This window comes from Phymastichus coffea, unplaced genomic scaffold (assembly GCF_024137745.1).
Source record: "Phymastichus coffea isolate CEN01 unplaced genomic scaffold, Cenicafe_Pcof_1.1 PCOF00134, whole genome shotgun sequence".
Taxonomy (NCBI): Eukaryota; Metazoa; Arthropoda; class Insecta; order Hymenoptera; family Eulophidae; genus Phymastichus; species Phymastichus coffea.
This window is the reverse complement of record NW_026706945.1, coordinates 124,480-152,235: the sequence shown is the minus strand read 5'-3', so window position 1 is coordinate 152,235 and position 27,756 is coordinate 124,480. Positions and strand designations below refer to the sequence as shown.

At 38.2% G+C, this 27,756-nt stretch overlaps 1 protein-coding gene across 3 annotated transcripts in view; it reads left to right on the top strand.

Annotated features, from left to right (window-relative positions):
- LOC131671758 (transient receptor potential-gamma protein) overlaps positions 1–27,075 on the top strand; it is an 82,855-nt gene extending 55,780 nt beyond the window's left edge. The window contains exons 4-20 of one of the 3 annotated variants that reach the window (XM_058948434.1): positions 8,042–8,436; positions 13,374–13,504; positions 14,473–14,704; positions 15,645–15,793; positions 15,865–16,060; positions 17,109–17,279; positions 18,118–18,352; positions 20,013–20,133; positions 20,437–20,724; positions 20,800–20,933; positions 21,084–21,213; positions 21,303–21,498; positions 21,774–21,968; positions 22,355–22,574; positions 23,787–24,158; positions 24,226–24,837; positions 25,960–27,075. In XM_058948434.1, coding sequence (XP_058804417.1) covers positions 8,173–8,436; positions 13,374–13,504; positions 14,473–14,704; positions 15,645–15,793; positions 15,865–16,060; positions 17,109–17,279; positions 18,118–18,352; positions 20,013–20,133; positions 20,437–20,724; positions 20,800–20,933; positions 21,084–21,213; positions 21,303–21,498; positions 21,774–21,968; positions 22,355–22,574; positions 23,787–24,158; positions 24,226–24,837; positions 25,960–26,135 — 3,822 coding nt within the window. In that variant the 5' untranslated portion in view covers positions 8,042–8,172 and the 3' untranslated portion in view covers positions 26,136–27,075. Of the gene's footprint in view, positions 1–8,041; positions 8,437–13,373; positions 13,505–14,472; positions 14,705–15,644; positions 15,794–15,864; positions 16,061–17,108; positions 17,280–18,117; positions 18,353–20,012; positions 20,134–20,436; positions 20,725–20,799; positions 20,934–21,083; positions 21,214–21,302; positions 21,499–21,773; positions 21,969–22,354; positions 22,581–23,759; positions 24,159–24,225; positions 24,838–25,959 lie in introns of all 3 variants that reach the window. The other 2 variants (XM_058948433.1, XM_058948432.1) reach the window with 2 other exon arrangements.
- The last annotated feature ends 681 nt before the right edge of the window (positions 27,076–27,756 follow it).

Sequence of the window (27,756 nt, the reverse complement as noted above, 5' to 3'; positions counted from 1 at the left end):
CATCGATATCAAAATGAAGTTGATAAGTCATTGTAGAACGATTCTTCACTCAACCTATTTTCGGATTATAATTGAACTACGGCAACAATTATTCACTTTATAAGATTATATCTTATGGAATTAACATTTGTTTTTTTTCGGTAAATTCTTTTACTAGTCTAATTTCTATTGAAAATGTATAAAGGTAAATGTATAAAAAGTTTATCAAAATTGATCTTGTATAGCTTATTTTGACACTTAAAAGTTCCAAATCAATGAAAGATAAACGACAAAATCAATCAATCGTGACTTTTACAAATCGCTACGTCCTTATCTACCCCTTTGAGCACACTCTTGTCAAAATAAATCGAATAAAGAAAAAAAAGAAAAAAGATTCAGCTCACGAAAAAGAAAGAAGAAAGAGAAAGAGAGAAGGAATATAGAAAACGCGGTCAGGGGGTTGAAAAAAGCTCGCCTACATAGCAATATATATATATATATATATATATATATATATACATACATAAGTGCATATATTTATATATATACACACACACACACACACAATATCTAGCGTCCTCGTTCCCGTCCTGTAGCCTAAGCGAAGCTCGATAGGATCTACTCGCATTTGCGCTCCTGTATTTGGAGTCGAGTTCGATCGCTCGCCTGCTCAAGCTCGTGGCACGAAACTGATAATTACGAGCAACGGGCAGGCACGACATCCAGTGCATTGGCCTCTCGCGTTTACCCCTCTTTTCTTGACCTGCTCATGCTTCTCTCTCTCTCTCTCTCTTTCTCTCTCACCTGCACTGCACACTCAGGTTAGTAGGCGCTTGCCTGCCGAACAGCCAGGACGCCTAAAACTACTGTTTTGTCTCTGACTGTGTGAATTTGAATTTGTTAACAACTATTCCCGTTTCCCGACGATGAATTTTGAGTACCTTCTTACCGACTTTTCCTCTCTTCTTTTTTCACACTTGAATAGACAAATTGATAATTAAGAAGTGCTAGGGAATTTAATAGCGGATTTTGCCGACGTTTTGACGCTCTGGCCTAGATCAAGTGGCCCAGTACTACGTGATTTACGACCAAAGTTTATTTTGAGACAAAAACCCGCGGTACTTGCTCGAGCTGCAAACATATGGGAGCTAGTTTACTATTTTGCTAATGTGCCGTATTTTGTGCCGCGTACTTTTGTAAAATAACGCGAATGAACTAACCAATATCGCATCGTCATTTTTGTCCTCCTGCTTTCGACAATGTTAGTATGAAGTACATCAACATGAAGTACATTCTCATACGTGTGGGTACGTATATTTGTCTTTTCGCCGAAAATTTATTTTCGTAGCATCAAAAGAAATTTTTTTCGCTATTCCGCGCTTCCGGTCTTTATAAATGTTATTGAATCTCGAAAAGAAGAAGAAAAAATGTATATCATCGCTCGGCAGACCCAAGCAAATATTACTTTTTCCCTCGGCCCACAAACAGATTACGCCGAAAATAAACGCGAGGCTGAAAAAGCAGGCTTTGCAATTCAAAGCTCTCAAAAAAAAAGAGGAAAGTATTTGTAAGGATGCGTTGTATGCTGTACGCCGTAGGTATGAGACAGAGTGAAAGACTAAGTAGGTGCAAATAAGACATCGGAGAAGAGTGCACAACGAGTCAGTTTACAACGTCGTTACTTAATTATTAATAGCTTCCACAATTTATACATGGAATTTTAATTCGATTACGTTGGTAATTGAAACACAACGAAGATAACAACGTTACGAAATTCACATTGATTTTCGAATCTATTTCCTGCCATTGAGAGATGAATACATTTTTCATAATATTCAGTGAGCAAATTTATTCGGCTCACAATCGCTATAATTCAAATATTACTTCGACGCTAGATTTCACTTTAAAATTATTGAAGCATGTAAAGAATTGGCGTAATTATTCAGCAAACTTGCGGTTATTGATCTTCTACAATGCTTTTTACTACAAAAGCATAGAAAGCGGAAGTTGTCTAAATGAAATAAGAAAAAATCAAGAAATCTATAAGTCGACAGATAGTTCATTGTACTAATAGCGACTATGATAGAAAATACATGCAAGTAGCTTATCATATATTATATCGTATTACATCACATAAGATTTTTTTAAATTGAAGTTTGCGGTGCGCTATTGGCTCAGTTGGCAAGATACTCTGAACCAATGCTGTGCGAGTGACCAGCGTTTGATTCCCCATCACTGAAAAACTTTTTCGGAAAAAATTATTTTTCAGAGATGGTAATTCAAATTTGAGCTACGTAGTTGAGTATCAAAGTTTGACTGCTAGGTCTGCATCATGAGACTCGCCTCAGTAAAATTATGAATCTTTTTCTAGCCTCTACCTGTCATTATGGCAATAAATAGCACTAGGTTGTGCTGAACTGGCGAATAATCTATCATCAAGACATTGGACTTCGAACCTTCGGATTGATAATCATAATTTCCAATTCTCTCCATAGTAAAAGTTTTAACTGATGGAAATAAATAGTTTCGCGAGAACAAGAAAAACGAGGTGAAAATCCGTTTATCGCGGTGTCCATGCGAAGAGCATCCGCACGCAAATAAATCGCGGCCACTTCTAGACTCGCATTCGAACGTTTCGCGTGTGGATTTATACGTTACCTTCGTCTTTGGAATTGAGAAATTTATTTTCCTTCGGGTAAACACACTGCAAGTTCGCTGTTTTTTCTTATAATTTTTTTATTGCTTACGCTTTTAAAAGAACCAAAAGTTTTTATGTGGCTTAATACCCTTTAGAACGGATGTCGATGTAGTTTGAATGAATATTCAAACATATTAGTACATGAAATTAGGCATGAAGCGGTACTTCAACATGCGGTGCAAAGGCGTATTTGGATAATTAGTAAAGTTAACTTATGTGAAGCGCGTCGGTCGCTTAAATTGTGTATCTTTTGGTGTGTTTCAACAGTATTTTCATACTCAACAAAGTACACGAGACTTGCTTTGCTTTGATACTTAGGATTCAGCATGTATTTAGCATACGCACACGAATACTAAATTGTCTTTGGTTTATCGATTACATGAATTATTATTTGTGTAAATCCGACATATCGCGCTAAAGTCGCATTAAAATATTATGGATATCTAAAACCCTAAGCAACTAACTGCATTTTTACCAAACGTACAAATATAGTCAATCCAATTCTCATGTTACTCGAGGATATATCCGCTCTTCTCGGCACAATTCAACGCGAAGCTTTTGCGAGAGAGAAAGTCAATGTGAAAAAAAAGTTAGACTTTTTTTCTGCTCTCTCCAAGAGTTATATATCTGCTCGCGCGCTTCGTGGAATATAAAAGCCGACACAGTTCCGCACGGCCTGCTTCGGAGAAAATCTACTGAGTTAAATTGTTTTAGGATACCGGATATGTTTGAGCTTTTGCTTTTATGACTGTTGTGCCGAGGAAAAAAAAGGTATATTTCTACGTTGGCTTCGCAGCGGGTCGCATGGCGTGAAAATTCGATTTATTTTATAAATTGTTGACCGCTCTGTCGGAAGATATGTGTGGTCCGAAAAGAAATTGCTTCACTCCGCATCAGATTTACTCCGCAAAAAGTAGAATACGAATTTTTTTTTTGCTCAACGTACACACTACTAGTAATTTTTTAATTCGTAAATCCTGAAAAATTGAAAACTCCGCTAAATCAAGTGCCATACGTCAAATGAAGGACTATTGTGACACGTAAAAACAAGCCCAAGAAGCTAAATGCTACGCACGGAAGTCGATAAATTATAAGAAAACTTGGAGGAAGCCAAATCTAGCTGATTCATCGTTAAAACTTGGAACTGAAAATCGGACTACCGGGCGTGTCGATTGGCTCGTCTCCTAAGTGGCTTGTTTAACGTTTAAGCTCGCTCGGGTAATCTCTATTTTCACAATACAGCGCCGCACGGAGTTTCACAACAGAGTTACTGGTTATAAATCACGAGGTTCCGATATTTCTAAATTTTTTTTTCTCCATTCGGGAATTAAAATGTTGACGTTTTACAAATGATTTATCGATTTTATTTCACACGAACGTTCCATTTGGAATTTTAGATAACAAACGCAAACATTTTACGTAATTTAATTAAAAATTCAAATAGAGCTAGGTTAATCTCGAGTGTAAGTAGCAATAAATATAGAGTATATCCAGTAAATATTTCCTATTGCTTTACAATCACGTGTCAAGCAGAGCGAATCGAGTACAGTAAAACACAGTAGAAAATAGATATAGTCGTCGCTTCATCTTTCCCATTATCTTTTATGTAATATCATAGTAAATTTCTAAATATTTTTCGACTTTCGAATTAAAATTTTTTTACTCAATGTACGAAACAAAATTACACCATCAAAGCCTTTTCTTAATAGAAGCGTGTAACGAGTGTTCTGTAATGGTTTTCCGCGAGCGAAGTGTGTTTTAACAGCGTTTACAATTGTTTGATTCTCTCTCTCTCTCTCTCTCTCTCTCTCTCTCTCTCTCTCTCTCTTGCGTTCGATTTACTAACTGTTGAGATGACCTTTTAAGTGGGCATTGTTTCCTCTTTTATTTTCAATGAAATTTTTTAAATAGTATTCGGATGATATATGTGATCTAGTTCAAATTAATAAAGAATCAATCATAATATTTATGCTAAATGAAAATTTATCTGCAACATATTATGCATTTCTATTTTCAATAAAAAATAAGGAAATTCGATTAGAACAAAATTCATAATTGTCTAAGTATTTTTAGGCTCTAATCTTCCACAAAACAAGCCGGCATACAGTTTGACCTAGTCTCGAAAATTTAGGACACGAGTAGCAATTTTCAGCTGAAAGTTGGAAAAGAGAAAGACAGAGAGACAGAGAGTTCACAAAAGTAACTGTAACCCCAAGAGACGAATGGACGCAAGCGCCATATTTTAATGTCACCGATAAGTTGCCACGATTATTAGAGCGTTCCAGTTTCAGCTTCAAGCTTCCCGACGTGTAATTACTCCATCGCTCTATATCAACTCCTTTTACTCTCTTTCATTATCAAATAAAATCTATTAAATTATGTGTATTATAAAATCTATGTAATTATAATTCGAAAACGTACAGATCAAAAAACATCTGAAAACACTACGTGTTAGCTTAGTAAACTAAAAGATAATCGAATAAATCATGCTAGTCGAACATCTCTCTGTAAATATGTCAATTTAAATTTTGCCAAGGTGAAGTCACATACACCAGACGCGTAAATATACACTTTTCAATCAGAATTTACCTCATCTTATTAGATCACCTAAAATGATCGTTTTCTCTAAAATTAAGCAACGATATTATTGCAAAATAACATTATTCTAAACTTATGGACATATGTATGCTTGAAAATATATATGTGAGAAATATTAGCCTTCTAATGTCATCTTATTCAGTATAAGCGAACTTGAGCAATTAATGTGGAAAGGACCCTTGATTTGAGGGCTTACACTTGGTATGTTAATTTGTTCGTAGTCGAGTCTATTAATGCGTAATCTTCTTTTTCTTTATAGCTAATATGATGATATAACGGACAGTATGACGGTGACATCATGCAACAGGTAAACTGCATAGTTACTTTTAGAAATAGGCTACTTTTGAAACTACGATTGGAACTATACGATGAAACTTATGTTTCCATGTCAAACTTATTATAATTTTTTATTGTCAGTTGACACTATATCATCCCGAAGTATTCAATTTTTATAACTATATAAGTATTTTTTTAAACAACTAGAACAAACCCAAATAGAAAAATAGTTCAGACTGATGAACAGTAAAATCATATCTTTTCTCAAATCAAAGACAGCGGAGTGTGATGTCTTTCAAACTCATCAAATACAAAAAGAAAAAAAACAAGTGCATTGTTGCATTGTTGCTTCTCTCTGAAATCGCGCCTGAAAACGCGTGTGCGCGATCAGTCGTGAAACAAGTGACGTTATTCGCGTGTGGCTAATTCACCGTATGGGCAATGTTGTGCCATATGTCGCTGTTTGCTCATGTTATTGGAACGATCGAAGATTACACACAATACGTGTGCGCGGCGGCAAAATCTGCTCGGTCATCCAAACTCACTTCTTCTATTTCGCTTCACTTTTATTCAACGATGTCTATTTACAAAATTTCATTTATTATACAATAGAGCGAGATAGTGCACTTAAAATTGATACATTCGCAAAATTTAATTTAGACGAGCAGTGTGTGTGTGTGTGTGCGTATGTTTGGAATACTTTTTTTCATTCGAGTTTTCAAAAATGATGCTTTACGAGACTCGTAAAAAAATTCAAAACTATATGGCGTTGAATGAGGTATACGAGCGAGTACATGCCCCGTACGTGCAATATTTTTTCCACCAGGCAAGCTGACTCATGCGCTGTAGGAAATCAAATGTTCATACTATGAGTTTTACGAGAGTGATATTAATAATTTCAAATATTGCAGGTTAAAATTTGATTACTGTTGAAAATGAGAATTGCAATAAATGCATTCACAAATGACGAGCAAACAATTGAGCGTTTTAATTCAAGGTAACTTTTATCACCGAAATTATTTGTCGGTTATCACTCATCAGATTATTTATTAGCCGTGAAATACTAAATCGAGCAAATTCGAAATAGAAAGTGCCGAAGTAGCTGAAACTATCGTCCTCGGCTCCAATGAAGCTAAACCAGAGGCCCTTTGGATATCGATGCACCACGCCAACCCAGAAAGCGTCAAGCCGTTTAATACGTTAATTTGACGTCGTCGCGTGCATGTATGCGCCCAGCCCCCATCCTAGCTTCGACCTACGCGAGGCAAAAGCGTGTATATATATATATGTAAATCTTTCCGCTTTAACGAGCGCCCGCGCGCGTTGTGTAATAACGCGGCGGCATAAAAGGGGGCCACCTGAACACGAGGGATATTTAAGAGACCTGCCGAAGATTGATGAGGCCCCACTCTGCTCGCGTGCGCCGCGCTAACTTTTTAACGCGTTTTAGATGATATAGCCTTGCTTATCTTTTCGTCGGACGATATTTGAATACGCTTTTTCTTTCAATTTATGCCGAAAAATGTTCTGCGGTCGTGTAATCACGCCAACTTTTATTATCGAACTAAGCATCGCGAGCACAGTGATTTTTATTATCTTTTATGATACTACAGGGAGGAAGCTTCAACTAAAAAGAACTAAGAATCCGGAATTACTATCCAAAAGCTGCCATCACTCCCAACGATCTCCGCATAATCTGCACCACGATAGTTTCATCATTTTACGCTTAACCCAATCTTTTGAATTTAACGCGTACGAGTTCTACTTTCAACTTTTCTATCTGCGGTGAATTCATTCGTAGCGCTTGAAACACTTTAATAAAAGCTTGCAGAAATAAAAAACACGCTACGCTATAATAACGATACTCGCATACTGCCCGCGTCGTATAACTTGATCACCATGCAGCGAGGAAGGGAGAAATGATAATGTTGTCCATATTGTTTGCTCGTTCACGTTATATTTGAACTGGCTAATGTTGGTTGGTCAACGTATGCAACTTTTTTTTATCATCTTAACGGTAGTAACCGCACGTTATATATTTTCTCCGAGCCGAACTAACTTTTCCACACATTGGAGAGCAGTAAAATGCAAGAAAAAAACACCCTACAATAAGATTAAGAAACACCTCAAATGCGCGTTCGTTGGATATTAAAAAAAAATAATTAGATTTCACGTAAGATCTTCCCAAAACCTGCGGATCGCGAATCAAAAGCCTTCGAGCGTGTGAGACCAATAAAAAAATCGTGAGCGTGAACAAAAGAAAGTAGTTGATAGGTTTCATTCCTTTTGTGAAACTTTATGGTTTCACGAATCGGACTATCACAAGAATTGACCAAAGTGACGAACACGTCCGTTTTTCATTAAGACCATGAGATTAAAAAACAACTCGTTGTCTGCAAACGAGTGATATATACAAATAGAAAACCAATTTAACAGGCAACCCCTATTCTAATCTGAACGCTTTAACGATCGCTAAATTTATTATTACAGAGAGCGCGGGCAAAGATGAGGATCAGTTTGCCAGGGGTGGGCAACCCCCTGGTACAGGTGATAGTGGGGACGAAGGTAGCGCAGGACGGGACGACGACGAGGATCCGGATGAGCAACCGGCACCTCTGAGAATGGCAGGTAATCGCTTGCCGATCGGCTTTTATGCCGCCGAAAGCAGAGACGACGAGGAGGAGGATCCGGATGAACAACCGGCACCACTGAGAATGGGCAATCAGCGGCCGATAGGCTTTTTGCCGTCGTTCACCGGACCGCGCCAACGTGCTCAACACGCGCATTTCAACTTCGATCCTGAAGCGCCACCACCCTCTCCGCCTCGTCCGAATCCGCAACCGCAGATGTGCCTACTTGAAAAACCTATTGATAACAAAGTCAAGGTGAGTGTGATTGACAATTTATTTTTTTATTTATATGTTTTTTATGATAAAAAGTTGACAAAAGCGAAGATTATCGATTCGAATGATAACATAAAATGGTATCCACTGTGGAAACTGTGTGAATAATCGAAGATAGATTACAGTGATCTGCAAGAATGATGAATGAGTACAGATATCATTTGCCGCTAAAAGTATAGCGAAGAGAAAAGTTGAGGAACAAGGAAAAAGTATAGATAACGCGATAACAACGTTAACGTCGTCGGTCCAATTTGCGGCCAAATTTTCTCGCTGAATTCCATCGCAAAACTTTGCCCCTTTCCGTCCGTCTCCTCCTACGGTTTTTCCACTCTCTACGTTTACTTACCCCTTCTCGTTTGTTACCTTCTCTTGGTCTGACCGTACTCGGCTTCCCTCCACTGAATCTACTGTATAAACCCGGCTTCATTTTCACCTTTCACCTTTTATTCTCTTCCTCTCGATCATATACATACTTTTTATTCACCGTAAATCGAATCTACATTGTGAAATAAAAATATTTGAAGGTTCATCGGATGATTATTGCCTTTTCCTCACAATAGCAAGAAAATTAAGTTTTTAAATGTAAATGTTTTTGTAGGTAATACCTTGCAACAGCCAGGAAACTTTCTTTCTTAAAAATCCTTTTGCTTTGAAACTCTAAAAAGGCATATGGAAATATCAATGGCTTTCTTTGTGTTGCCCCGTCTTTGAAAAGTGCATTTATCACGCATGCTGTTTGATGTATATTCTCAGTAAGTTTCTCGTAAAACCCAACTTGAAATCTATTTTTCGTCGATTTCTCGTCAAATCAGTTTTAAAATCAGTTTGATTGAGACCAAAAAAAATCAACAGAACTTCAAACATTTTCATCCAGATCTAACGTTAAGCTTGGGATTGTCTACGTAAAAATTATGATAATGTAGCGCGCGTATGGTCCCCCAGGTGACGCTGATATCATATCGCGTGGCGTAGTTGCATTGTATGGCCCACCAACGTATGTCAACCTGTAGAAAATCAGATAAAGAAAGATAAGCGATCCATCATCATCTTCATTAGAGGCTTGTGCGCTTGCGATGCTGCGTGACTTCGGGGAATTTCACGTCTTTTGCATCGAATATGAGAGAAATTGAGGCAACGTCGCACGAGACAAGAGCAAAAAAAGCAAAAGGCAAAGTTGTACAATTTTTTCTTATCAATCATTGTCTATCTACGATGCACGCGTACGAAACTACGTTTTCGTCAATCAAATTTCGACGAATGTGTACGTATTCTGCGGTCGCTATAAACAACAGCGTGCCCTGAGCGGGAGGAAGAAGAATCGGAATAGTTGGCGCTCGGCAACTCTCCTTCTCTGATGAATTCGCGCTGACAAAGTTTGTTGATTGGATTTTGGACGTGATATATATATATATATATATATATATATATATGTATATATATATATATATATATATATACACACACACACACACACACAAATACGCGCGGTTTGAATATATTTTGGAATACTGGAGAGTCGAAACTGATACACGTAATTTCACTCAACTCCATCCTATGATACGTATCCTAATTCGGTAAGCTCATTTGAAATTTCGATTACAATGACTCTTGAGAAAAAGGGAAGGAAAACAAGCATGATACACCACGCCTACATTTATATATCCCTGCAGGACACTAGACATCTATAGCGACGTGCACACACAAGGGGTTATCTGGCGCCCCGAATGACGCGTCGCGTCTCGCATTTCGCATCACCAAGAGGCGCCACAATGTCGATGAAATACTCGACGCGATATGACACATCTTCTATTTCATTATTTCTTCTTTTCTCGCCATCAAAATGTCTAGGAATCTCGAAGGTACCATTCGTTATACATTGCAGCGTAGGCTTACCTTGAGCTGTCCATTAATCAGCGAGGCAAACATCAGGACGTAGGCAAAGTAGCATCAATCAGTGAACGCATTGCACTATGCAGCTCGTTATTGACCAAGAGACAACACAACGCTCCTCTCATTCATCCGTATGCAACGGGGCTCTCTTCGGTCTTGTTTAGTCCTTTTTTTTCCTTCTCCTGCTTGCTTTGCCGATAAAAGGTGCAATGCGCTTACGGAAAGTTTTTTCATGCTTCTCCAGCTTGTCTTCGGGAAAAAGCTTTTTGAGAAGGATTTTTCTTCTTTCTCTTTTCAAAGAATTATCTCTCGTGACGTGCAAACGATTACGGCTGAAGAAAAATTCCACACTGAGATACTCAATTTCAGACACGTACTTCGATATCGTTAACTATAGTGATAAAAGATTCGCGTAATTGAATTTACTTAAACTCTGGTAAAACTTTTTTCCCTTTTTTTAAAGAATATTTTTAACTCAAGTTTCTTTATACAGCTCTAAACTTTAGAAAAAGATCTCTCTCAAGAGATACTTCTCGATTCATTTTTACTTTTTTTCAAACTTCCTTCAAATCTAAACAATGAAAAGTGGACTCGTTTTACAGCTTTTCAACGGTCTCTTCTTCCTCCCTCCTTTTTCTGTCTGTCTGTCTCTCTCTCTCTTTCTCTCTCCTCTCTCTCTCTCTCTCTCTCTCTCTCTTTCTGGGCTCGCTGAGACAAGAGTAAATTCCCTACGGTCACAGGTAGAGAGTGAAAAAACGCAAAAATAGACGTTAAGAAAAGCCATACGAAAACAAAAAGCACTCTGAGACAGACACTGCATAGAAGAAAAAAGAATCTGGCGAAAAAAAACGAATACGACTTAACTCGGAAAAATGGTTGGTACGCTGATGTAAAAGTGCCTTTGCAGCGGACTAAGCGCGGGCAAAGAGTAATGGTATCTCCAACGCCCAAGAAAGCAAGTGCGACTTACGAGTAGATCTCCACTGCGTGAATTGACACTGCGCTCTTATCAAATATCAACGAAACGAGAAGAAAATCAATTAGCGGAAGACGTGAGAAAAGAACGTCGAAAGCAGCAGAGAGACTCACGCCGAGTTGCACACACTCCAAGAAAAGGAGGAGGGTAGGCGTATACGTACACATACTCATTGCGCATTATTAGCCCACTGGCGGGAGTAGGAGGTTGAAGACTTGGAGTGTTTGCCAGGGCGCTCCCCTTAACTGTGCCGCACCCTCGGTATACAATGCTGTCCATCACCGTCGGCTTTCCCTGCGCACCCTGTGATATATATCCGCGCGCTCCTGCCGCGCGTAGCTATGCCGTACACATATACCGACTACGATATCCCAGTTAACCAGATCAAAGTGCAACCAATATGGATTTTATTGGCCACTGCACGCTTCAACAGGTGGTACGTCTGAGTTTGTTTGCGCTCATGTAACTTCCGAACTTTCCTTTTAGTTTTTAGTTAAAGAATGATGGACCGAATGTTTTATGTTCACGTGAGTAGCGCGCTACTCGAAGGGATTTGCGTGTACCTGATCTGAAGGAGTGCGAGATAGGATGTGGGGAGTTTGTGAACGGTCATACAAGTACAAGCTGATCATGTGTTCGACTGCTCGGCTCCCTCTCTTCTCTCTCACTTAAGATTCGACTCTCGCGGCTACCGTTATGATCAAATCAATAACAATATATTCAGTCTTACCATATTATACATTTTAATTAGTGACAATTAAAGATTCAACGAAAATAATTCCAATTGTCTTATTATCTAAACACAACTCGACCGTTAATTTACCAAATTATTGAAAAAATCGAGGACAACGTTAAATAAAGATCGCAATACAAAAAATATCGCACGCGAAAATTTATTTCACTCTTCCACGACTTCATATATACTTAACGCTCACTCACGCGTACATAAAGTGTTATTAGTAACAAAGCCAGCAATTGCAGCAATGCATATACGAATGAAGGCGTTGGTGATTTCATATAAAGAAAAAATAAATTGGAGAACGGGAAATATATAATTGACAATGGATGATTATGAAGCGTAACGAGTCAATGGAGGTATTAGGGGAAACTTCATCCAATTAGGTGTACAGGTATACATCTGTACCTGACCTCAGAACGTCAGTAACGAGAAACTCGAGTATACAATAGGCTAACATTCTCAAGTTAATTGGTATCCTATTCGTACAGCATATGTCTAGTTTTTTCTCTTCAACTTATTAAATACGCCATATTGCTAAAGTTATTTCTATTTTCTATAATCCCAGCTACAAAAAGGAGAAAAATCCAAGGAGAAGAAATATCAATAATAACGAAAAAAACTATAAGCTTATACAAGCTTTTCTTCGCTCGGTGAAAAAAGTGGAAAGCCCTAACGCGAATCAAACAAAACAATGTAGAGTGGACTTGCTCTACAAACTCCAACAGGAGGCATTCATCATCCGCGACTGAGCTCAAGGATCAGATCAAGTCGTCCATCAAAATGGACGCTGAATTTGTATTACGAGCCAATTCCTTCATCGGTGAAATCAATCTTCTTTGCTCTTCCTCGTGCTTTTATTACCAGTTTCTTGTTTTCTCTCACTGATTTTCTTTTTTCTTGGTATAGCAAAAAAATTAATGCAGCCATAATAAATTTAGAAACGATCAATTTTGCAAATTCTTAGAATTTAATAAGAAAATTCCGTAAGTTAATTTATTTATTATATGAAATTCTGTTACATTAATTCATAGTACTTTTAATGCAATAGTTTAACAGTAAAGAGACAATAATTTTAAAATACTATATAATTAATAGTTAAAATATATATTTATTATATAATATTAGCGATATTATCTGTTAACAACATTTTAAATGAAGACACTTTAAACAGAATAAAAGAATTAATCTTTATCTACATTTTATAAAATTGATTAGTTTTTAAGATATGAAATACAATTTTATAATCAATATACTATTTTGAAAACTCTGTGTGCTCACTACAAATATCGACATCGAAATGTTTATGTATTGCAGAGGCACAGCATCCATGGCATGATGGAAGATGAGAACGTTATAAGGCCACATCAAGAGATGGACAAACTCTCGCTGGCTGACAAGAAGTTCTTGCTAGCTGTGGAGCGCGGTGATGTAGCTGGCGTAAGAAGGTCAATAACTGTTTTTTTTTTATTTTTCATATCTGTATTTTATTATCTTTTAGTTTTTCTTATGAATATATATTTCTTATGATTCGTTCGAATTTGCGATAATAAATTGATTGTCGGTACAACTACTAGTTTACAGCGTGAATTAAACCAACTATCATCAAAAAGTACGTACACGCCGTACTTAACTTAATTGCAGCTTTTTTACGCCGGAAGAAAAATACGCGTTTCGCGAAAACAACACACGTGCTCCACAGGACAGCGCTTTCATTTATGCGTTCTTTTCTTGTTGCACCCTGGTTTTATGCCACACAGCGTACAGATGAAAAAGAATATGTCAGAGTTAAGGACAGAGCGAATAAAAAACGATTGAAATGTAATTGAATTAATATTTATTATACCGCAAATACAAGTATTCTCTAAGTAGTATGCAAGCGTCGCTTCGCTTGTTTCGCATTCAACGCGTCGTAGACAGCCGAGAAAGAGACAGTAAAACAAAAGGGAATAGAGAGGTTATCGCCGTACAGTGCACATCACCTTGCTGCCAACAGAAGAATACCGCTGAGCGAGGAATAATATGTACACGACGCTGTTTATTCGTAAATGACAAATCCTCGTTTCACGGCTGACGTGTCGTATATGTTTACTACTTGCGTGAATCACTGGTTTTTTTGGACTTAATATTCTTTATGCGGAAGCTGTCCCTCGGAATTTTCATTCTGCACATTAACTATGTTTTTATTGTTATGCGAAATACTCTGAAACTGTGATTTTGTCAAAACGCGTTCATCTCTCATTGTTCATACGTAGACTTCTCAATTTTGAATATTACTTTACGATGAAACTTTATAATCGGCTGTCTTTATGATATAATTATATCGAATGACGACGAACACATACATAACACATTTTCTACTTAAAAATGAAAAAAATGTCACTTACACGCACTTTATGTTTTCATGAAAACTTAGTATGCTGGATGACAAACAAAACAATATAAACATCAACTGCTGCGACCCGCTGGGCAGATCGGCACTATTGATGGCAATTGACAACGAGAATTTGGATATGGTGGGCTTACTCATCGACTTCAAAGTCGACACCAAGGACGCGCTTTTGCACGCAATATCCGAAGAATTCGTTGAGGCAGTAGAAATGTTACTGGAGCACGAGGAGATGATGCATCCAGATGGCGAAGCCCATGTAAGCAGCTCTGTGTCGTTAACTTACCATAATCCCGTTTGTGGAGTATTCATTTCATTCGTTCGTTATTTTCTTCATAAAATAAACGTTATTATCTCTCTCACATCTATCGATCGCCATAATCGCGACACGAACGACTTCAATTGATGATTGGTTGATCTGTTTTACAGTATTTACATATAGATGTTTTGCTTGCTTGATAAGAATGTCAAACTAACTTAATTTTTAAATAAACGTTCTGTTCAATCTTTGATATATTGACGCACGACGTTACTTGGTTATTGTATATCATTTACAAGGTACTGATACAACATAAAAGCTATTGCATACGTTGTGTTTTTTTTTGCTTCATTTCTTAAGCATTATAGAATACTAAATTTGAACTAACCATGAGTTGAGCAAATTATGCTTTTTTATATAAAAAAACGTATCATCGTGACTAGTAATGAAAATAATCAAGCGAAAAGCTCAACAAATTTTAGCTTCAGGACTATGTATATTTTGTTTCGTGCTTATAATTATGCAAATATACCGAAATTGTCTCCATTTACACTGTACAAATATTGCCCTAACTATGCACAGTGTAAAATTATACTTATTATGTCAACGCATTTTATTTCACTGAAATCGAAAATAACGCACTAAACTGAAAATTTTTTTCGATTTATATTTCAAGTACTTTTATAATTAAAACGCTACTAAGTTATAGTAAACACAGTAAGACGTTTGCGCTCACAGAAAAATAGAAGTTTCATTATACTTGCACTCAGCTTTGAAAAACTAAAAACTTTTACCGAATGATGAAGTCGCTATACATTTGAAAGCTTTAAAAAACGCGAATGGTTAATCAACGAATGGGAAAACAATACCACGATGTAGGCTTGTAGTCGGCAATCAAATGAACTAATCAAGAGATTGTATCGTTGTTGTATCTACATAGAGCTGGGAGCGACTAAATCCTGAAATGGCAACCTTCACTACGGATATCACCCCCCTGATACTCTCCGCACACCGGGATAACTTCGAGATTATCAAGATCCTACTCGACCGAAAGCATACACTGCCGATGCCTCACGATGTCCGCTGCGGGTAAGAATTTACTGTTCCAACAATAATTCAGAATATCTCTATTTGTGCTACTGATTGATAATTTACTAAAGGTGCGTCGAATGCGTAAAATCGCGTAACGAGGACTCGCTACGACACTCGCGTAGCCGCATAAACGCTTACAGGGCACTGGCCTCGCCCTCTTTAATCGCTCTCTCCTCCCCGGATCCCATACTCACAGCCTTCGAGCTCTCGTGGGACTTAAGGCGACTCTCCTTCCTCGAGCACGAGTTCAAGAACGAGTACCAGGTGAGAGATAGGATTATCTTATGCTCCTTCCGATTAGCCGGATTTCACTGAGTTAACGTAGTTTGCTCGTTACCTTCATTTAGGTTCACACGCTCACTTCTTCAGTGTTTTTAGTTTAATATTTCTCGTTTATTTAACTAGTTTTTTTTCTGAACTTGCCGTTGGAGTGCGAGATGTCGAAAGAAGCCCGTGCAATGCGTTCGAATATAAATAATAAATTCAGAGAGCCGTGAACGTATTTGACTTGAAAAGATCGACTCCGCTGCACTGAAACAATTTTCATCTCCTTGAAAGCATTTTCGTTTCACGTTAAAAGGAACGTGAGAAAAATTACGACGATGAAAAAGCAAATGATATTTGACGAAACATTTTCAGAAATATTTATAATAGCCGACACCTTCATGCTTATGATTTTAACTTTAAAAATACATACCGTAACTAAATTCCGCGATTTCCAACGTTATCCGTAGTGACAAACTTCCACAGCGTCTCAATTATGAAGGATATATACAGAACTCTAGTTGTTTCTCGGACCCCTCCGCTCTCAGTTTTAAATGCGTCTTTGATTTATGTCCGGGCCGTAAATCAACGAGGTTACGGAGCGAGCTTTTCGCTTGCTAAAGCGTTTCTAACGATCCACGACATGCACATTAAGTCTGTTTAGCGTGCACGAAGAAGAGTGGATACGCAGAGATTGAAATTGTCATCACGCGCGGCAGAAAAATTTATGGTCTAATTAAGATTCAAAGCCCAGCGTAATATTGACAAATTAAAGCGCGTCGATCAAAGCTTAGCCACTATGGCAGTGAGTGAGATGGAATCTCGGTGTGGCAGACTCTCATCAAAAGTGAAGTAAGTGCTGAGACGCCCGGGTGATTAAGCTCTACTTTGGAAAGCCTCTCGCTACCTTGGAATTGTTAAATTGCGCCCCACGGGTATGACGCCGTCTAGCTGAGATCTCGTTAAATGTTTTAAAAGTTTTGATCGACTGTTGCCGCTCTCCGCTAAATGAAAGAAAAAAAACGTTTTCTTTTGGCTTGTTGCGAAGGAGCTTCGAAGGCAATGCCAGGACTTTGCCACTGCCTTGCTCGACCACACGAGAAGCTCGTACGAGCTTGAGGTGCTTCTTAATCACGATCCCACTGGACCAGCTTTCGAGCATGGGGATCGAATGCATCTTAATCGTCTTAAACTGGCGGTCAAACTCCGACAGAAAAAGGTAAGTGTTGTTGTGCAGTTGCGCGCTTGTAACCTATCCATCATGATACGTACAATATCATACAGAATCAAGTTTTTTTTTCTCTCAGACTTTCCAACAATAGTAATCAATCTTACCGCTGCCACCGCGATACTTTTTTACAAGCCGTAATAAAAAAGCAGAATTACAACGTGACACTAATGACCGCTGCACTAAGCCTTCGTCATGCGCCAAATCGCACTTAAAGCGAATGTCGACGTGGCATTAATTATTATTCTCAACGAGGCGAACGTACGCTGGGAAAAAAGGAGGTCAATCAACCTCATGAATATGTTTCGCGAGAGAGAGAGAGAGAGAGAGGTGATTAATCGCTCTGCGCACGGGGTGGTATAACGTCGATCGAACGAAGCATATCTGCAAAAGCGAGAGAACCGATGTGGCAGTCTGAATTGGCCTTATCCGCGAGGAAGATGATTTAAATCAAGGACATTCCCTGAATAGCTAGCGAGTGGGAGCGGCGGGGGGAGGGGGGGGGAGGGGGGTACGAGCTCTTTTCTCTATCCAATAGATGGTTTCTTTTCTCGCCAGCTTTACAGACTCATTGAGATTTATGATATGGCTTGAGTGCGTCGAACTATGATATGATGCGTATCCCTCGTCGCGTATTTGTTCGGTAAAGTGGTAAATCATGGAAAATTTTGTTGACAACGGAATGCAATAGAGAGATGTCCTTAGCTGCAAAACTATATTTAGAAACAAATAGCCGATCCCGCTGCTCATTGTGCGCACTTTAGTAATTTATTGGCTTGCGATGAGTGATCAAAAGACTACAGTTATTAACAGTTGATGAATTGCCTAGTTCGTAGCTCACCCCAATGTGCAGCAGCTGCTAGCGTCCATCTGGTACGAGGGTCTACCGGGTTTCCGACGCAAGAACATGTTACTCCAGGCTATGGACATCGTGCGTATCGGCGTGCTCTTTCCTGTCTTCAGCGTTGCCTACATTATTGCGCCTCACAGTACCATCGGCCAAACAATGCGCAAGCCTTTTATCAAGTTCATCTGCCATTCAGCATCCTACTTTACTTTTCTATGTAAGTTGTTGCCGACCACACACTGCTTCTTCTTTTGTTTCTGTGTAGTCCCGTTCGATGTTCAGAACTTCCGAGAGTAAGCTAAGCATAAATTCGCGCACCCTTACAAACATTATTGAACGAAGGCATAACTTCAACAAGTATCATTACAAGTTTACCATAAGAATATCACCATCTTGCCAATTAAACTTATCCCAGCAGCAAATATTTCACCTCGGCACTTACACATTAATCCGCAGTCGGATTATCAAAGCTACGAGGAGAAACATCTTATTAGCGCAAGATATTAATTAAATCGTTATGCCGCAAGATGCCTCCGCCATTCCCCTGTTAGCCGTATGTCGTTTGATACGGAGATCTAAGCCAAGCTTGAGCTTGCGAATAAGAGCAAATTCACGTGTGCCTGCTATGCACTGCTGACCCGCTGGAAGTATTCGCAAACTCGCTCGAACTAGCTATTCCTAGTCTTTAAGTTTCCGACGCTTTATTACCTGCTGGGAATGTATTTAGAGTTCCTTTGTGGCTTAATGCTCGCAAGAATGCCACAACTAATAACGGACGCTTAACGGACTCACCTTTTTAAACTATTTCAAATTGAACTATGCGTGAAACTAATTTTTCTCGTTGTTAACGTAAATTTTTCGTTGTACAGATTATGAAAGGAAAGCTGTGTGAATCGCTAAAGTAACGAATATTCGATAACAATGCTCTGTATTGAGAGTAAATTAGAATTATTCCTTGTAAAATGGTACTTACGATCGAATAAATCGTTCATCCTTCCACACTTATTTACCTACAGCTTTTTTTCCGATCGATTAATTCCTCGCGTCTTTTAATGCGTTTTATCAGTACAATTCCACTCGATCTACCTTGTGCTCGAATATTTTATTTTTATCCCTGTAAAATATGTATATACATTTTATTTTTCCAATATTCGTATACTATCGACAGCACAGTCCTCCGCAATAAACATTTTTATGAAATTAAGTGGTACAAGTTATCCAAGAAAAGTATTCAGTTACTCTAGCCTATTCGTATTAAAAAGTTATTTAAATTGTATGATAACTACTCTTAAAAATGAATAATTTCTTACTAATATCGAGAAATTAATTGGTCAAACTAAATAATGTAATAATTCATTTAAATAATGATTAATGAAAATAAGAAAGAGTACACTCAAATTAAGTGTAAGTGCACTCAATCAAGTAATAGGATCTGCTCAAAAAAGGAATAGGTAAGAAAAATAATATTGTTAAATTCACAAAAAATGATAAAACTGTTTGCCGTATTCCGAAGAAGTAATAAAAGGCCTAATTGAATATTGGATATCCTTAAAAGTAAATATCCGCTAAAAGCGGAAAGGATCTAACGCAATTCATCACAAGATTAGTAATTGCAAAAAGAAAATCTTTTGGTTAATTCGTAGGATTAACGCAGAGATACTTAACGTTTCATTCGCGATGTGGCATATTTGGGAAAAGTCAAGATCGTATAGTCAAACGAACGATAATGTCAGCTGAGTAGGAAAATATCTTTTCGATTTAATTCGAGAACTGGCTCTTGATAAATGGATATATTTGTATGTCACAAATGACTACTTATACGAAAGTAATTATCACGTGAGAAATATATGCTCTTAAATGGCTAATTAACTTTGCAGTTATGTTAATACTGGCAAGTCAAAGGATAGAGAGCGTAATGGGCGTCTGGACGGGTCAGGATATTTCAGAGCATGAGTACGAACCAACGAAAAGAGGTGCCGCGCCAACTATAGTGGAATGGTGAATTATAAAAAAGCTTTTAACCTTACACTTGAATTAATTTCATTTCCATATTATCCTTTTTATTTTCAGCGTCTTCGCGTGTGTTTAATTAATTTCTCTCTAGACAACCAATTTCTTTGTTAGTCCTTTGTCAATGTCACTGTTACTCTTTATTAATGAGTCAATTACGACGCGTCTGGTGGTTTTAGCAGTAATTATTTTTATTTTCGAGAATCTCCACTTCAAATAGATCGAACCAATCATCGAGCAGCATTTCCCACTATTTCTTTTCTGATTGTCAATCTTCCAAAACCTTGGCAGGTTCATCTTAGCATGGGTGTCTGGTCTGATTTGGTCGGAAGTAAAACAGCTGTGGGACGTGGGCATGGAAGAGTACATTAACGACATGTGGAACGTGATAGACTTCGTGACGAACTCGCTGTACGTGGCAACTGTAGCATTGCGCGTCGTCGCCTATTACAGAGTACAAATGGAAAGGGAACGTTCCGAGCCCGGTGTCCCTATTGTCGAACTTCAACGCGAGCAGTGGGATACTTGGGACCCTATGTTGATTTCCGAAGGTCTTTTTTCGGCAGCAAACATATTCAGGTTGATATCGAATTCAAATGGACGTATTTAAAGTATGCTTCAATATGATTTTATTCTTTTATTTGTTTGTTTCAGTTCGTTAAAGTTAGTCTATATATTTTCGGTGAACCCTCATCTCGGGCCACTACAAGTGTCGCTGTCGCGAATGGTGATGGACATCATGAAATTCTTCTTTTTATACGTGCTCGTGCTCTTCGCCTTTTCTTGCGGTGAGTTGCAATACTATACTAATCTAATTTCGCGCTTACCTAGTTGAAATCCAAATACACCCAACGAAATATTCCTCGATGATAACGTCCGATATCGTTATGCTTGCTCGTGGCTGAGGCAATAATCAATTTGACGCGTGCACAATGTAGGCCTCAACCAACTGCTATGGTACTACGCGGACATGGAGAAGAAGCGATGCCCATCGATGATGCCTCACCTCGCTAAGAACATCACCCAGGAGGATACGAACGCGTGCATCGTCTGGCGGAGATTCGCAAAGTAAATGTATTCCGCGTCGTCGAATACCGCTTTGGTGCATATATAATCATTGATTGTTTCATTTCTCTTTTGTACAATTAACAAAACAGTTTGTTTGAAACTATACAAACGCTCTTCTGGGCGGTTTTTGGCCTAATTGATCTCGAAAGTTTTGAACTGGACGGCATCAAAATATTCACAAGGTTCTGGGGCATGCTGATGTTTGGCACGTACTCCGTTATTAATATCGTCGTCTTATTGAACCTTCTCATCGCCATGATGAATCATTCCTACCAGTTAATTTCCGTAAGTGATTTCCATATTCAATGTTTCTCTGTCACTTGACTCTGGGTATAGAGCCATGAATAATGTCTATTTTATTGTCATCTTTTATATATCATTCATCGTAGAATTCATTCAACAAAAACATTATTTATTATAAGCGATCATATGTATTTATCAGACATAACATTTTTATTGCCTAAAAGCGCATTAAAAGACTTTTCTTTCGCTCTTGACTCGAACAAAATGTACAAATCTGAAACTGAAAATAAAAATAATATTTTCATTTGTTGAAATAGGAACGCGCTGATACAGAATGGAAGTTCGCACGCAGCAAGTTGTGGATAAGCTACTTCGAGGAAGGAGGTACTGTGCCGCCACCTTTTAACATCATCCCTACACCAAAAAGCGCCTGGTATGTCGGCAAATGGATTTACCGCAAGCTATGCGGTCACAGTAAAGCTGCCAAGACCGAGCATGCGCGCACCATCAGAGTGAGTTTCAACTTTTCTTTTTCGCAGCTCTCTTTAACAGTATTAAACTCAAACCATACATTAAGTAACGAACCACAAGGTTTTTGAGAAAATAAAAATTTAATTTAAAAATATATATAATAATCACATCTGCGCAAAATCGACTGTTACTACTCGGATAATTTATATTTGGAGAAGACTTCTTTTAGAAGTTCTCTTCCAAAAGTTACATCTTTTCGTGAGATAACTTTTAAAAATCATTTCAAACTTTAGAAATGTCACAGCCGATCATGCTCGATAAATACACTCACGATTTAAGGATGCACTGGCGACCCTATCAAAAGATATTATAATAAAAAAAAACAACTCGACAAGCAAAAACTTTTCAACTCGATTATGACCTACAGAGAAAAAAGGATCAGGCGAGTAAGAGGGATTCCCGATACCAAGGGATAATGAAGAACTTGGTGAGGCGTTACGTGACGGTAGAGCAACGTAAGACGGAAAACGAAGGCGTAACGGAGGATGACGTGAACGAGATCAAGCAGGACATCAGTGCATTCCGTTGCGAGCTGCTCAACATCTTGCATAAGTCGGGAATGCAAACGGATGTCACCTCCGGCACGGGTACCGGTGAGAGTAGAGCGTTCAATATCGAGAAGCTCATAGAGCCTCGATCGCGCCAGCTTTTCTCTCTTATCATCGGCCGCGTATATACACGCACGGCCAACTTTGTCAAGTTTCTCATGATAATAAGAGACGAAAATCTAAATCTTAATTGATTGTAATTTATTGAAAAGTTTGATATAGAATTAATGTAAATAATGCACGTAAAAGATCTCGATAAATTACTTTCAATTAATTGTATGTAATTATGATGTTTTACTGGCTTACCATATTACTTTAAGTACGAAATATTGAATTATTACAAGTTTACAAGCTGCAATGAGCTTTGCCAGTAAAATGTCATATTATTGTCTGTGGAGTACTTATAAATAAAATTTTTATACAAAGTTATTAGTATTCTCATGTAAAAAGTAGTAAAATAGTAGTAACATTTCACTCTACTTGTATGCCAAACGTTATTTATTATACTCACGGTATAGTAAATTCGTTAATCAAGTTTCGCTAGCAGTACTTATACGACTCTCTCGCGTGAATATAGCGAGCGCGCATATTCATCAAAGACGTAACTTGAACTTGTGAGCTCGCGTTACAAGTGGAATTAATCTTTGCTCCTTGAAATAATTTGTAGGATCTCGAAAGCTCTTATGACCTGGAATGTCGGTTGGAAAAAGCCGACTTAAAAGTAACCGCTTTTAAACATCGACGACTTATACGTTCTTTGATACGTGCCTGCTAGATAAGTTTTGTTAAGGAGCTCTTGTATTTTATACGAGTAATTCAAACAGAGTTGTTTGCTTAATTTTATACATAATTCGAGTCATATAATTATTGCCTTTTCTTTATACACGTTGTTTACATGTATTAAATAGCAGTATGTATAGTAGTTTATAATGTCTGTAGATATATTTGAGTAGTCTTTTTATATCGCACCATTATCAAATTAAGTTTTTCTTGTTCGAGTTAATTATGCTTCCTAGGGATTTTAAAATCCATAGAAGTGCACGTTTGCTAGTCTAGCTTTATTCCAGCAATTTAAACCAAAGATATAAAAAATTCTAAAAGAAGTACTCCATGATGAACAGGAGAAATCCCCTCGGTGTTTATAATTTCCCAATGATGTACAGTTTATAATTTCAGTAGTGAGCACGCTTAATTTTAGCATGTGTACGTTCTCTTATGCCGTAGACGGTAGCGTGAAAGAGTTGTCCTTAGGTGTGGGTGGCAAGAAGAATCGTCAGAAGGAGCGTCGACTGATGAAAGGCTTCCAGCTTGGTTCGGCCGTCGGCAGCAGCACCTTGCCATGCGTCGCGGAATTTATGTCAGGACTCCGCAACGAGATGAGTCAACAGACGCCGGATGGATCAGGCTACCATCATGCAGAAAATTTTGGGAGTACCTACAGTGGTATATTTGGTGGTCCCGGTACGACGCCCAAAAGAAATCCTCATCACATAAGTACAAACAGCGTGCCCGGGTTGGCTTCTTGTCAGAAGCCTTCCAGGGACTCGAGAAACGGCTCGAGGAAAAGACGCTGGGGCACGCTAATCGAGGCTGCCAAATCTGGCAGAGTTTCTAGACTTATCGGTGAGTAGTTTGACGTCGCGATTCGCATTTCCAACGCTAACAGTGATTTTCTCTGAAATTCGCACAGGCCGTTCACGCTCGCAAGACTCCGTCTACTCCCCAGCTTCCGAAGACGGTGGTTCCCGTTCCGAGGGCTCGTCCGACTCCAAATCTTCCTTAGACGCGCCGTCTCAGGACTCTCACTACCCGCAGCACTCGTCCCACCAACACGGAACACATCACCAGCATCACCGTCACCATCATCATCATCAGCAGCAGCAGCAGCAGCAGCCTTCGCAGCAGCCTTCGCAGCAGCCTTCGCAGCAGCCATCCCAACAAACGCAATCTCATCCAACAAACGAAGGCCACCACGTGTTCGGCTACGCATTGGGTCCAGCCTTGGCGGCTCTCAGGCGTAAGCGCAAAAAGTTCTCGGCCTCGCGCTCCTCCACCCCGGCGATGACGAGTAGCGGCAACAATAGCGCCAGCCAGTCCACCACGATGGAGTCGATGATACAACCCATCACCTCGGTCTTTGCCTCGCGTGCTAGCAAAAAGCAACTGCAACGAGCGAGTAGTGTTCCGACGCGTAGCCCTGAGATCACTATCCAACACGAGGTACCACTACGACGACACGAGACGACTCAAAGTCAACAGCCTAGTCTAGATGAAGCTGCGACGGTCGAAGCCAAGAACCAAGGTTAGCGACATCTCTCGAATCTAATTTATAACAAACGAAAACAAGCAAATAAATCAATAGAAAAGAAAGAAAATAAGATATAGTATGAGCTACGATCGGCGGGTAACTCGGGATGTGGGCGTCTATTTTTCTGTCACTGTGTCCTTCCACGGCATCTGGAAGAGAAACTTCTAGAGAAACTTTTTTGTACGGCCGAGTTCTGTACAGTAGACTCTTGCTAAGGAGAACGCCGCTTTAAATTAAACGAGGCTGCTGCTTTGGGCTCGATTGGCTATTAACGGACTGGCAGGAGAATTGTTATTGGGCGCTGGCGTCCGAATAGGGGCATATTGCCTGCATGGAAAGTGGAGAGTGAGAAAGAACGAGGTTTACTAACTATGGCTGCTTCTGCAATAGTGAGTTCTTTGATGAGATTTTGTGTTTTATTTTCCTGGCTTTTTTTGTATATATAGTTCAATGATCGATGATCATTCATAGAGTGCATATTATCGCTCTTTGCATTAGAGGAACATATAACAACCAATAAAAAAAAGAAGTGTTTTGTCGTGAGCAACAAGTGAAAGCGGCTTTGTAAATTTTATAAATTATCATTGACATACACATTGTTGTGTGATGGAAGTGCTATTAATCGTTATTGGTGGGCTAGATGTGCATGTAAAAAATGTCTGCTTTATTTGATAAAGTACTCTATCTTCACGTACTAGCTACGTTTTACCATTGAAAGAGGAAATAAATTGGTTATAAAAAACATTTTCTAGATTTTGCTGTTTCATTTATTTACATCAAAGTCCAACTCTTTGCATTTCTTTCTATTTTATTTATCTGTATCGTTTTCTATATTGTTTTGTTTTTTATCCGACTGGAGTTTACTAACATTCACACTAACCAATTTCAAAATTGTAACAAACACACACCGTAACACTATTGTAGAACCAGCCTAATCGCTAACAATACATCTAACCAGCGTGTGCCAGCTAATTGTGCAACTTAGCGAGAATCTACTGTAGAAGACAACGCATATGCATCAACAAGATACTCAATATTATTAAGAATAAACAGACAAATAAAGAATTAGCCCATACGTGCAAGCTGTCCGGGGCTTCCAAAAAACAATGCTTGCAGGTGGTGTAGCAGCGGTCGCGAGTTCGACGGTGGACTTGACCCCATCCACCACCGAGGAGAGTGTGTTGAGCGCGAGCACGTCGGTGGTCAAACGCAACGGCTCGGCACAGCGGCTACCCCCGGGCATTGAGCCCATCACCGGACACGACGCATCTGCTTCGACTGGCTGGCTCTAATCGACACACACACCTTGCACAATCATGCTAAAGCCTCTATCGAAACTATCTGTCGTTGTCAGTCAGCTGAGAAGTCGTCTCGGATTGAATTGCGAATTTGCGGCTTCTTCGGGGCTGGTTATAGCCAAATAGATGTAAAAATCATGGTCTATGGATTGATTTTCGAGCGATAACAATTCCGAAATGAAGCGCTGGGAATCACTTGTAAAACTTTTTTACAAGCACTCTTTCTAAAACTTCACAATTTGAGCTTGCGGAATTCAAATAACTCTAAAATTCGTTTCCTATAAAACAGTTCTACTCATTTTAATAATTCAAGTAATTAGATTACGACTATTAACTGTGCAATAGTACATTTTAAAACACTCTCAACATTCTAAATCGTTATCTTGAAGGTAATTGTACATCGCTTCGATTACATTTTCATGAACACGAAATCATTTGTATAACATTTTTTAAAGATGGTGTAAATGATTTTAACTCAATGAAAAAACTACCGAACCAAAACTACTATCAGCTCTAAGTACACCACCATTACTGCCAAACTAGAAGTGCCACGTGGGTCACCCGTCGTAAGCCCAAAGAAGGAAACATAAAAGTAATTCTCAACCGCGCGGTCGGGTATTTTGACGAATCATCATGAAAAAAAAGTTACATGAATATATATGCCTATTAGTCTATAATTGTAGTTTAAATATTTGTACATTACAGTAATGTTAATTTTAACTTAGAATTTAGAAATCAAAATATACAAAATAATATAGACATACTTACATAAGATGTAGATCTTTTGCAGATTTGGTTCAGGATAGATAAAATATAAGAAAACTTCAACACTATCCTCAATTTTGAAGCAACATCTACTATCATTTTAATATTTTAAACAGTTTTAATAGAATGCTAATAATTTTTTATGTGGCCTTATTTGTGTAATAATATAAAAAATAATTATTAAATATATTAGAGTCGATTTTACTATTTTAAGATTGGTAAATCTGTTTTATGGTATCTAAATTTTTTTACAGTTACAAAATGCACTTATAAAATGCATATCTTGTATTTACACTTGCTAATAATATCTAATTATGGAGTCTTAATCAGGTAGACAAATTGACCAATAGTTTTCAATGAAATGTAAAAAAATGCATTGATGACGATTGCAGCTTTTATAAGTTTGAGTAGTACTATAAATATTGTATATTGATATAATTCTTGTAGCTAAAAAGTAGTTGTAATATCCAAATTAATGAATCACTTTTATTACGAGAAAGTAAATTTTAATGACTTTACAATGGTTCGATCTCACATTTTGAGCTTGATAAGAGCAATTTTTAATTATGATGGTGAAGTGATTATATATTTAACGTTAAGAGTAATAAAGTATAAGAGTTGTTGTATAAATTATTAATCGAAATGGTAAGTTTCTTTACATTGGGAGACCGTAAAAATTAATTATGATTGTTAAGTATAAACAAAACACATACAAATTTAGAGTAAGATTATAAAGTATTTCAAATTAGAAGATGGTAAGACGTACAATATTCTGATATTAAAAATTGAATTTTTTAAATGTTATAGACGAATAAATAGTAAAATTTATATTTTGAAAAATTTTTGTTTT